Source organism: Schistocerca nitens, chromosome 8 (assembly GCF_023898315.1).
Source record: "Schistocerca nitens isolate TAMUIC-IGC-003100 chromosome 8, iqSchNite1.1, whole genome shotgun sequence".
NCBI lineage: Eukaryota > Metazoa > Arthropoda > Insecta > Orthoptera > Acrididae > Schistocerca > Schistocerca nitens.
The window spans coordinates 434,823,595-434,835,187 of NC_064621.1; the positions used below are offsets into that span (position 1 = coordinate 434,823,595).

Genomic DNA, 11,593 nt, shown 5'->3' on the forward strand with positions numbered 1-11,593 from the left:
TACGCAGTGTGGTGGCAACCTCCACGTTTTGCTCAGAAGCAGGTACATGGACTTTTATCGACAAATCGGACACTTTCAATAAAAAATTGTGAAACCTGAGACTCTTGTTGTCTGTATTGAATTATTACCATGTACGGAACACATTAAATAATGCGCAATTAAAGAGGTACATGCAAACCTATTATTTTTTTTTTTTTTTATATAGTTTTTCTGTATATAGGGTAATAACTCAAATATTGGTCTGCCCGATCCATTCCTTTCATGTATTTGTTGTAGTCTAATACACTTTCAGGTTTTTTTATTGTGTAATTGGTTTTTCTACATTTTCTTGAGTGTCAGTCAAAGTGGCATTATGTTTTGTAGAGCATTGACTTTTGCGTGCTTTAATTTTTCCTGAAATCCTATGTTTTGCTGTATCATTCCACAAACTTGAATTTTCTTTTCAAGTAACTTCTCTGCAAGTTCTACATTGTTGTTATCCATGTAGAGGTAATGCCACTTTCCATAAGAAGATGTCAATAGTTCCATCACTGTTTTTGCTAAAGGCTGTCCAGCACCGCTATATATCTTGAATGAGGAAATGTATCCTGTACTCGAATCACACAGCATCCGAATGAATGTCATATTTCGTAATTTTCAAAGGATTGTAAACTTTAAAATTTAACGGTCCATGCCACAGTATCATTCCTTCATCAACTGAGATTCTTTTATTTGGATTAAAGGTTTCTTTAAACTTTTTGGAAAAATAATCAATTACGAATTGCACTTTGAAAAGCCTGTCGGCATTATCAGAGTTATTGTTGTTGTCAGAAAAATGTAAAAATAATATTTGAATCCGTTGGAGGACCTCATTTTGTGAAATATCGGTGTGTCTATCAACAGATTCATTGACCAATAATCATCGATCTTTGCTTTTTTTACAATTCCCATAATAATAGCAAGCCCAAACCATTTTTTAAGTTCGGGTCCCGTAACGTCAACAAATTTGGCATTTTTTAAATTCAGTTGCCTTCTATTGCAATTTTGACTATATTACTTGTTGGTTTCGTTGCTAATACATTCAAATACATTGTTCTCAATATACAATTCTAAGATATCCTCGGCACTCTGTGTATCTTTGGGAAATGTGTTTGGATCGGGAGATACTTCAAATTTATTGTTGGTCCTCAGTAAATCAAAGTCTGACCACTGTGCATTGTTGTCTTCTTCCGACGATTCTGCTTCACTTTCATTTTTTTTATATTTAGTGTCTTCTCCCCACTTGGCAAAGTCGTCAGAGACGTCAGACAAGACGTCCGCACATTCATCGTAAATAATCATATCGTCTCTTTCGTCTGCCATGATGAAAGGGCACGTACTCGTTGACATGTGTAACTTATTGTTACCGAAACAAAAGACCGTAAGAATGCAAAAGATACTAAAGTACTGTCGTCGGCCACTGAGTGATACTATGCACACGACACGACTGTGGTGTCGCCGGATGGCACAATGTTAATCTTCAATCCTGGAAACTAGATACACACATAATTGATGAAGTTAGTGTTCTATTTCTAGCAAGTTATTAATATACACTGTGCAAGATCAGTTCTTCAAACATATCTCTAGGTAGTTATTTTAATCGAGTAGCTTCTGATTTACAACTGACAAAGAACCATTCTAATAAATACTTTCTTCCTCATACAGTTATAAAGAGCATCAAGAAGAAAAATAAACTCCTTCAGCAGAAACTGGATACACCAGACAGTCTGAGAAATTTCTTAACAGATGGAAGTGCAGAGAACAGCCCAGCATTTTATTTGTCACTTACAAATAAATTGCAGACAGAGGAGAAGAAGAAAATTGTTGCAGAAAGGTAAACCTTTGTGAATTTCTGTAACCATAGTTCTTACCACATTGCTTGACTTATTATCATTTGTTGTTTTATTTCATACAGTATTTTCCATTATCGTAGGATTTATCAAACAAATAAAGATAAAAGGTCTGTAATGAAATAACAAGGGTGTTCTATTAATGGTGTGCTTCAGTGTGTTCTGTTGAGTTGGTTTCCATTTTATACACACTAATACAAATCTAATTTTTTTCTAACGATGCACAGTTGACTGTGCTTAACTAGCACTTTCTAAAAGTGATATGAAATGAAGCATTGCTGTGAATAAACCAAAAATTACATGCGATAAACACCCTTTCTAGTCATTGGTAAGATACTGTGTACGTGTCTCACAGCTGGCAATTACATTTGTTAGCCATTGTGTAGTATTCTCCCAATTCAGCATCTTGTCCTATTTTTAACAGATGTGAATTGTCATTATTTGTGTGCAGTTTTGTTGGGAATAAATAAAATATTTATTACATAAATAAAATATTTATTACATGTGAAGAAATAATCAACTTAAATTGATGCTGCTGCTTCTTCATTGTGAAATGCCTAGTACAATTGGACATTCGAAATTATTGCACTATTACTTTCATGTGTGTGGCACTGTTTTCTAGCTTAATACTCAATAATGGCTTAAAAAGCTGAAACTAGTTTTGGAGTGAAGTAGTAGTCTAAACAAATACAGCCTAAGTGGAAAAAAACTCTCATTCATTAAATAAATTTATGCTTATGGTGCTCGCTACGAAGAATTTGCAGCATGCCCATGGCATACCAAGAGGCATATGCTCACCTTCCATTTTATGGCCAGAAGATGAGAGAAGAGTATATGTCTTCTGAAAAATCATAAACTATGTTTAAATTAAAGCAACAACAACAAAAACAAAGAGAATTTATTGTTTTGATATGCCATGAAATATTCATTTCAAATTGTGAGGCATGGTATTGTTGTGATAATATGGGGTATTGTACTACATTTAATATAGAGTGATGGTTGTAATTTTTGGCAATGCACTATCACTTAACAGCATGGTACTGAGAAAAGTGCCACAAGTATCAGTTCTAATTTATTCTGACATTTATGCACAAACAGTTAGCCCATTTGTGAGCTATGGCTTGCAGCAATTAATGTTAGGGGTATATCAAAAGACTATATCATTTTTGCAAGAAGAACCCATTAAGTTTTGTTCTTGCTTATTGTTGCCTGAAGACTGGTTTGATGAGCCACATAGTCTACCTTATGCAAGCCTCTTCATCTAACTAATTACTGCCTCTACATCTATATCTACATTCTGCAAGCCATTTCATGATGTTTGGCAGAGGCTGCTTCGTGTGCCAGTCACTTCTACCATTTTCGCTTTCAGTTGCAAATGGTTTTGCAGGAAGAAAGATTAATCTTAAAGGTCTTTTCACAAGATAAATGTACACTTTTGGAAACTTAACAGTAAACTAGATGCTGATGCAGAACTGCAAGCTATACCCATTTGAACTTGCTTACTGTATTCGTGCCTATGTCTCCCTTGCTACAATTTTTACCTTGCATGCTACACGCCTTTACCAAATTGGCAGTTCCTTCATGCCTCAGGAAGTCACCTGTCAAGATGTGCCATAAAAGTTTTGTTTTCCCCAATTTAAGTGCAACTTCATTAGTTATTTGACCTGACTATCTAATCTTCAGCATTCTTCTGTAGAACATTTCAAAATATGCTATTCCATCCTCCTCTAAATTGCTTATTGCTGACTTTTCATTTATGTACAAGGCTATACCCTAGACTTATACTTTCAGAAAGATCTTATTAATACTTAAATTTATATTAAATGTTAACAAGCTGCTCTTTCTCAGAAATTCCTTTCTTGCTATTGCCAGTCTGCATTTTATATCTTCTATGTTTCTGTCCTTTATCAGTTACTTTGCTGCCCAAATAGAAACTCATCTACTACTTTGTGTCTTTACTTCGGTGTCCCCCAATTTAATTGACTACATTACATTGCCCTTCTTTTACTGTTGTTGATATTCAGCTTACAATCTCTTTTTAAAGAAACTGTCCTTTTTGCTCAACTATTCATCAAAGTCCTTTGCCATCTTAGATAATTCTAATACCTATAGCCTATAGGTCCCATAGGCCATAGGACCTGACATCATTGGGTGAACAAGACATAGTGATTTCTGTTACACTCTTCAGACAAAAAGGCGCACAATGAAGGAATTATCTGAATGGGATGGAAATCTGTAGATGTTGTGTACACACACACACACACACACACACACACACACACACACACACACACACACACACACACACACACGAGCTCAATTTCAGAAAATTGGATGGTCATTTCAAGAGAGAGAACTTGACAAATTAAGCAGGTCAACATATGCAGGCAGTTGTTTGGCTTGACACTGATTGATAGAGGTGCACAATGTCCTCCTGAGGGATATTTTGCCAAATTTTGTCCAACTGGCAAATAAGAGCATCAAAATCTCTGGCTGGTTGGAGTACGCCCATAATGCTCAACATTCTCAGTTGGGGGAGATCTGGCAACCTTGCTAGCCATGTAGTGTTTGGCAAGCACAAAGACAAGCAGTAGAAACTCTCATTATGTGCAGGCAGGCATTACCTTGCTGAAATGTAAGCCCAAGATGGCTTGCTATAAAGGGCAACAAAACGGAGCATGAATATTGTTGCTTTACCACTGTGCTCTAAGGCTGCTGCAGATGATAACCAAAGGGGCTCTGCTAGGAAAAAAGAAATGGCACCTCAGACAATCATTCCTGCTTGTTGGGCTACGTAGTGGGTGACAGTCAGGTTGATATCCCACCTCTGTCCAAAGCATCTCAAGACATGTCTTCGCTAATCGCTGGGGCCCAGTTTGAAGCAGAACTCGTCACTAAAGGCAATTGTACTCCAGTCAGTGCGATTCCAAGTCAGAGATGTCTGGTTTGGTGTAATCAAACAGTGGGAAGTCCACTATGGAATAACAGTATTAATGAAAAGGCTAAATCTGCTACTCACCATACAGAGGAGATGGGTTGCAGACAGTCACAATGAAAAGGCGACTATACATTTGAGCTTCCAGCTGAACGGCCTTCAGACAGAAGTGTGCATGTGTGTGCTTACACCCCCCCCCCCCCACACACACACACACACACACACACACATTACCACTATCTCTGGGTGCCAAGGTGGCTGCAAGTAACTGCACATATTGAGAGGAGCAATCTGAGTGGTTGGAGTAAAGAGGAGGCTAGACAGGGAGGGTGAGGAATAACAGGGTAGGGATAGGGGGGTGAGGGTGAGGGATGGTATAGTGCTGCTTCTGGAAGCATATAGGGATGAGGTGGAGAGAGGATATGGCAGCTAGGTGCTGTCATCCCTGTGTGCTTCCACAAGCAGCACTTCATTGTTCCCCACCCAAACCCTGCTATCCGTCGTCCTCCCTGCCCCAGTCTCCTCCTTACTCCCATCACCCAGACTGCTTCTCCCACTAGGCGCAGTTACTGGCAATCTGGCCTCGGCAGCTAGACAGTGGTCGTGTGTGTGTGTGTGCAAACTGTGTTTGCATGAATAAGTTGCGTGTGTTTTGTCTAATTCAGAAGAAGGCTTTCTGGCTGAAAACTACTTGGTTAGTAGTCTTTTTGTTGTGCCTGTCTGCAACTCGATATCTCTGCTATATGGTGATTAGCTATCTGTCTTTTTCATAATATTCTCATAGAAGCAACATTTGATAGATCTCTTACTTTCAAGAAGTACTGCATGAACAGCAAGTCAAAAGCGTCAACCAGGCACAATCTTCTATGGAATTTGAACATATCATCAGATCATAGTGGGATAATCAAAATGAAACTGTGCAATGACGCTTTTTCTGTGGCAGAGTTTGCACACCTTGTTTGGTATAATTCAACACATGCCAGACAGGTGGTCATAGCTCTCAGTGACACATTCAGAATGAAAAATCCATCCTATTTGAATAGCTTGACCACATCACAGGAATGCAAGAATAGCATCACGTCCTGTTTGAAGAGAGATAGCTGCAGAGTAAAGAAAGAAAGAAAAAGTGGAGCAGGAGACAACTCATTTCCTATAAGGGCACAAACTGTACCTGCAGCAAGTGAAATTGAGGTCGTTTCCTAAGAGCATAGTCAACACTTGGAACCACTGCTGAAAAAGCTGGGTGGCAACTATGGAGGGCTGCAACCTACCTCCCCCCCTGATTGGAAAGAGTTTCAGAAACTATGCCTCCTGGCTATGGTGTGAAGTGGATGACTTGTAAATCACTGACCAAACTGAGATCTGGATTTGGCAAATCAAAGATTAATTTGACAAGATGGGCTTCACTGATCAAGATGATATTCAGTGTTACTGTAGAGAAGACCAGAATGTTCATCATATGCTTCACTGCCAACTGTGACCAGGTTTCTACTTAGAAGGTGAACTTCATCGAGGAGCAGAAAATGCATTGTAAGTGGCAAAGTTTTGGCCAAAAGTAATAGTCATAATATGTATGATATTGGGCTCCAGCAGTACAAGAAATCAAAAATGTTCTGTGGGATGTGTTGATGCAGTCACTCACAAAAGAGTAGTGTTGACATGTGGATTTGATTGATCAAATGTGGAATGGACTGTTATTTCAGTTAATTCAAAGAAACATCCAATGTGGCTAGAGCAGTATTAACAATGCCAAGGATTTCCAGTACGCAGTGCTTTCTGCCCCCCCCCCCCCCCCTCTCTCTCTCTCTCTCTCTCTCTCTCTCTCTCTCTCTCTCTCTCTCTCTCTCTCTCTCTCTCACACACACACACACACACACACACACACACACACACACACTCCTGTTGCTGCTGCAAGTGCTCATTTAAGCAACAGCTTCAGGTCAATGTAGCCGTGTGTCTCGACGTTGTTTGAAGAATGCCAATTCACAACAGTTCACAAGCTGAACTGCCAATGTAAATTCTCTCTCTGTATTGGTTTCATATTGCTTTAATTTAAGTAAAAAAAAAAAGAAAAGCCTGCAGTTTTAAAGAATCAATCCATGTTAATGTGTTGCATGCTCTCCAAATAAGAAAATTGTGATGGAAAGGAAAAACAATAATTTTTATACGTAAGTGCAGAATTTGTTTTGACATGGTAGTTAATTTTATGGAAGTTAGGGAGGCCTTATTTAAACGGCTCCCAATTTATGTGCTGAAGATTTCCTGTTTTGTATCTTTACTTAAAAATAATTTGTATGTGTAGTAGGGATAACATCATTTTTCCACCCGTCTCCAGTGCCTTTCATAATTGCTGTTCTTCCCTGCCTCCCTCCCGCTCATAAATTTTTTTTTTTTATTTATTTATTTTTTTTTTTCTGTTGTGGGCAGTGAAGGGTGAGAATAATGTAGTTTACTTAAGATTATAATTGCCAAGCCTTACATCATTTTCTTTATTGTGATTTAGTATTGCACAATACGAAACATGGTCTTCTAATTGTCATTTATTAATTCTAAATATTTCATTGGTAATCCAGGACTAAGAAAATTTATGCAGAATCTGAGGAAATACATCCTGTAGTACTTAAATTTGCTGAAAGTGAAGCAGAAGCTTCAGATGAGGAAACAAAGGGACCTGGTGCAGAACAGAAAGGAAATGAAAGTACAAAGGTGGACTCTAGTCCAGATGTGGAGACCGTACCATCAGACACAGCATCAGAGGACACTGAAGATGATTCTGACATTCCCTCAGTCATACCATCTACTAACGATAGGACTGAGGGACCTTATCAAAAACAGCCACAAAAAGGTAAAATATTCTCATCTTATATCTACATCTTCCAGCTAGCTGAAGATTTGAACTTGGTATTTCTCTTTCTCCCTTTCTCAAGCATGATCCACAGTTTCCAGTGAACCGATTTATAATTACTTGTTGAGTTTTGTTTTTATCAACATATCTGCAGTTTTTGTGGTAACCAGTTGTCTTTAACTCCAGTGGTTTATTGATGAATAACAGACCGTAAGTAAAATGCATCTGACTGTAACAGCTCATTGGATGTAGATGTATATATTATACAAAAAAAAGAGTAAAACCACCTGTGCCATATTCAGTATTAAACCCTGAAACTAATTCAGATTCCCCTTCAGCAAGATAAGAAATTAGCATAAAACACAACCGCACTGCCGTGATAAGTGTAGACAGTGCATGTCCTCAGTCAGTTTGCTGCGAGCAAAGGTGGTTTTTTTTAGAAGTGTGGAAACTGTGGAAATCATCTTGTGAAATGAGTTCTGATTTCTGCTTGTAAATAAGTGTGATGTTGTGGGATTGTAAAATGAATGCCAATTTTCTTTTTTACAGTTTCTAGTTGCAGAAAGCCAAAAAATATTCAAGAGAAGAGAGAGACTGTTAGTCGGTCCCCTGTCTTCAGTTTTTTAGCATCTCTTTCTCATAATGTGCCAGAGCAACAGTCACATTCGGATGCAATTATGTACAAGAGAGAGTTTAAAAAAAGGAAAGAAGATTTGTGTTCAAAACTTTTTTGTTTCTATAATTCAGAGGTCTTCAAAAGACAGGTAATACAGTTCTCATCCTCTTTCCATTGGTTAAGAAGCGAGGTAATTAGAGACACTACTTTCCTCACAGATAGATATATACTGTACCTACATTCAAGAGCTAAAAGACAATATCACACACTTATTGAAAGTTGATACCGCTTAGGAAGAAAAGTACATCTGTGTTACCACGTGTGATTCAGAAGCCGACAACATACAATAATTTGTAAATTTTTAACTTTGTAATTGGAGATTCTATGGTTAAGTAAATGAAACTATGTAACAGCAAATTCAAAATTGCCATGTTAACAATATTATAAGCTGTTTTGATAATTTTGCTGTTTGATGTTGCATTTGCATGTATCAAACACTACAAAACACTTTTCACTTTTATCATTAGTATAAAACATGTTTTTCCTCTCACCACAGTAAAAATTTTAAAAGGTCTTTAATCTGCTTCTGTTACCTGTACATTGTTCCTTGTACGCAAAGGAATATTTTAGCCGCTGAAGCTACAAATAGATCTGATATTCAGTCATTACAAAGATAAGATTAGTGATCATGTTATCATAGCAACAATTGTTACTAAAGCTAAAAAAAATCAAGAAGGCTAGGAGAGTTTTTATTCTGGAAAGAACAGCAAAAAATCCTATTTAGACAATGAATGGGCTCTGTGTAATTCCAATATGGTGGACATAATAGGAATTATGGGCATACTTTAAACTGATTGTAAATTTTGCTGTGGAGAAATATGTGCTGAATAAGTGGAGTAAGAATGTAAAAGTCCCACAGTGTTTTAATAACAAAATTCAGAGATTACTGAGGAAACACTGTTGCATTCTTGGTTCAAAAGAGAACATGCAAATGTCAACAGGTAAAAGTTGGTAGAAATTTGTGTGTATATAAAAATATTGATGCTCGAAGATACAATATAATTTCTGCTGTCGTACCTTAACAAAAGATCTTGCTCAAACCTGAGAAAATTTTGGTCCTATGTAAAATAACTGTGCCGAAGGCTTCTATTCTGGTACTTGTCGACCAGTCTAATGTGACAGTAGAAGACAGCAAAACAGAAACTGAAGTTTTAAATTTCATGTTAAAAAAATGGTCACACAAAAGGATCATACAGACATAACATTGGACCATCACACTTCTGTATGGAGAAAATAGACAGTCATCCCTGGTACTGAGAAGCAACTGAAACAGCTGAAAAAAAGGTAATTCACAAGATCTGTATTGAATCACAGTTTGGTTTTACAGAATGTACTCTTCAGCATTGGCTCCTCACTTACATTGCATGTGTCACAACTTTCTTGCTCAGGCAGTTGAAAATAAGAACAACTGTTTCTTGTGTATAAGAAGGGTAAAAGAACAGACCTGCCAAGTTAAAGGTCAATATCCTCAACATTGGTTTGCTACAGAGTTCCCGATGATATTGTAAGTTCATATATAAAAAAATTCCTTTAGGCAGGAAACCTTCTTTCCGCAAATCAGCATGGGTTTACCAAGCATCACTCATGCTGGAATTCAGCTTGCCCGTTTCTTACATGATATCCTGCAAACCGTGGATGAAGAGCACCTGGGAGATTCCATAGCCCTAGATTTTCAGGAAAGTGTTTGACACACTGCCTCACTGTAGACTGTTAACAAAGTTAAAAGCCTATGGAATAGTTTCTCAGATATTTGAGTGATGTGAATACATTTTAAGTAATTGAACCCAGAAGGTTGCTCTGCATGGTGAGTGTAGTGCCTCAGAAAGTGTGAGAAGACTACCCTTGTTCTTTATATACAAAAATAATCTGACCGATGGGGCACGCAGCAGTCTGTGACAATTTGCTGATGACCCTGTAGTGTATGAGAAAGTTTTGTGTTCGTCTTCGAGTGACAATAGGATGATACAAGATTACTTGGATACAGATTTATTTGCTTGCTCTAAATGTGGAAAAATGTAATTTAATATAGGTAGTAGGAAAAAGTCTCTTGTAATGTTTGAATACAGTATTAGCTGTGTGTTGCTTGACACATTCATGCCAATTACGTATGTAGGTATAACATTGTAAAGTGCTAAAAGATGGAGTAAACACGTAGGGTCGGTAGTGAAGAAGGCGAACGGTTGACTTTGGTTTATTGGGAAATTTTAGGAATGTGTAACTCATCTATAAAGAAAACTATACAGAAAACTAGTGTGATCCATTCTTGAGTATTGCATAAGTGTTTGTGATCTCCATCATAAACCCACCCCATCCAGTAAGTCTTCCTTGGCTGGGGGTTCAGGGTGACTTCTCTACTCCTTTTCCTACACCTCTCCAGTTCCTTTACCTTCAACTCTTCTGCCGGAAGAAGGAGCCACTGGCACCCAGAGCTTGCGCAAGTAAAACCTTCTATTATGTATGTGTTCTCATGGCATTGCTTGGTGAGTAGACTTTTTATCCATCCAATTACATTATAGTGACAAAAACTGATTATTTTTGTTGTTAAATAATTCTCTGCTTATGTTTCTCTCTCCTGACTCAAACAAGACCAAGAATCACATCGTGATTGGAAAACCAAATTCCAGTGCACTAATCAAAAACATTTTGTAACATGCTAAAGTGCGTGTCATATATCTTGGCGGCCGAGTTTAGGTTCGTTCTGCGCATCTGCCGTCACAAAACACAGTCAGCCAATGAACAGAGAACGACGTTGCCAGATCTCGACAGCAGTGCAGGCTACGGACGAGTGTCTTCAGTTTTAGAAACATTCAGTCATAAATAAAGTAATAGAACAAAAGCAATGTCTTGATAGCAGATTTTCTTTTACAGAAAGTTTGGAAAAAGCATTCTTTATACCAATTGCTTCATATTCTATTAATTAATTAAACCAAACAAGCAATAAGACTCCTAATTCAGGCGATAGCAAGGAAAGGTGTTTGTTTCAATCTCACGAACTGCTTTTTCGCAATAAAGAACAGCGGTAATTATTTATTTCCTATTGTACTTCGACGAAGCGTGAGTAATTCATAGTCATACCAACAGTGTTTATAAGTAGTTGTGTGACGTGAGTCCTCATGGAGTTACACTGTTCGAGGAGCTGAGGTAGCGTAACGGTTAGGGTGTTGGGCTGCCAAGGGAAAGGTTATGAGTTCAAACCTTGTGTGGTACTTAATATTTTCTTTATTTAAAAACAATATTGGAGTGCCCTACTTCACGAATTTTATTCGTTT

General features: G+C 37.7%; 1 protein-coding gene across 1 annotated transcript in view; it reads left to right on the top strand.

Moving 5' to 3' along the window:
• Positions 1-11,593, top strand: part of LOC126199196 (germ cell nuclear acidic protein-like) — an 86,989-nt gene that overhangs the window by 34,120 nt on the left and 41,276 nt on the right. The window contains exons 5-7 of the mRNA XM_049935976.1: positions 1,684-1,852; positions 7,377-7,648; positions 8,198-8,412. Of these exons, the coding sequence (XP_049791933.1) occupies positions 1,684-1,852; positions 7,377-7,648; positions 8,198-8,412 (656 nt within the window). The remainder of the gene's footprint in view (positions 1-1,683; positions 1,853-7,376; positions 7,649-8,197; positions 8,413-11,593) is intronic.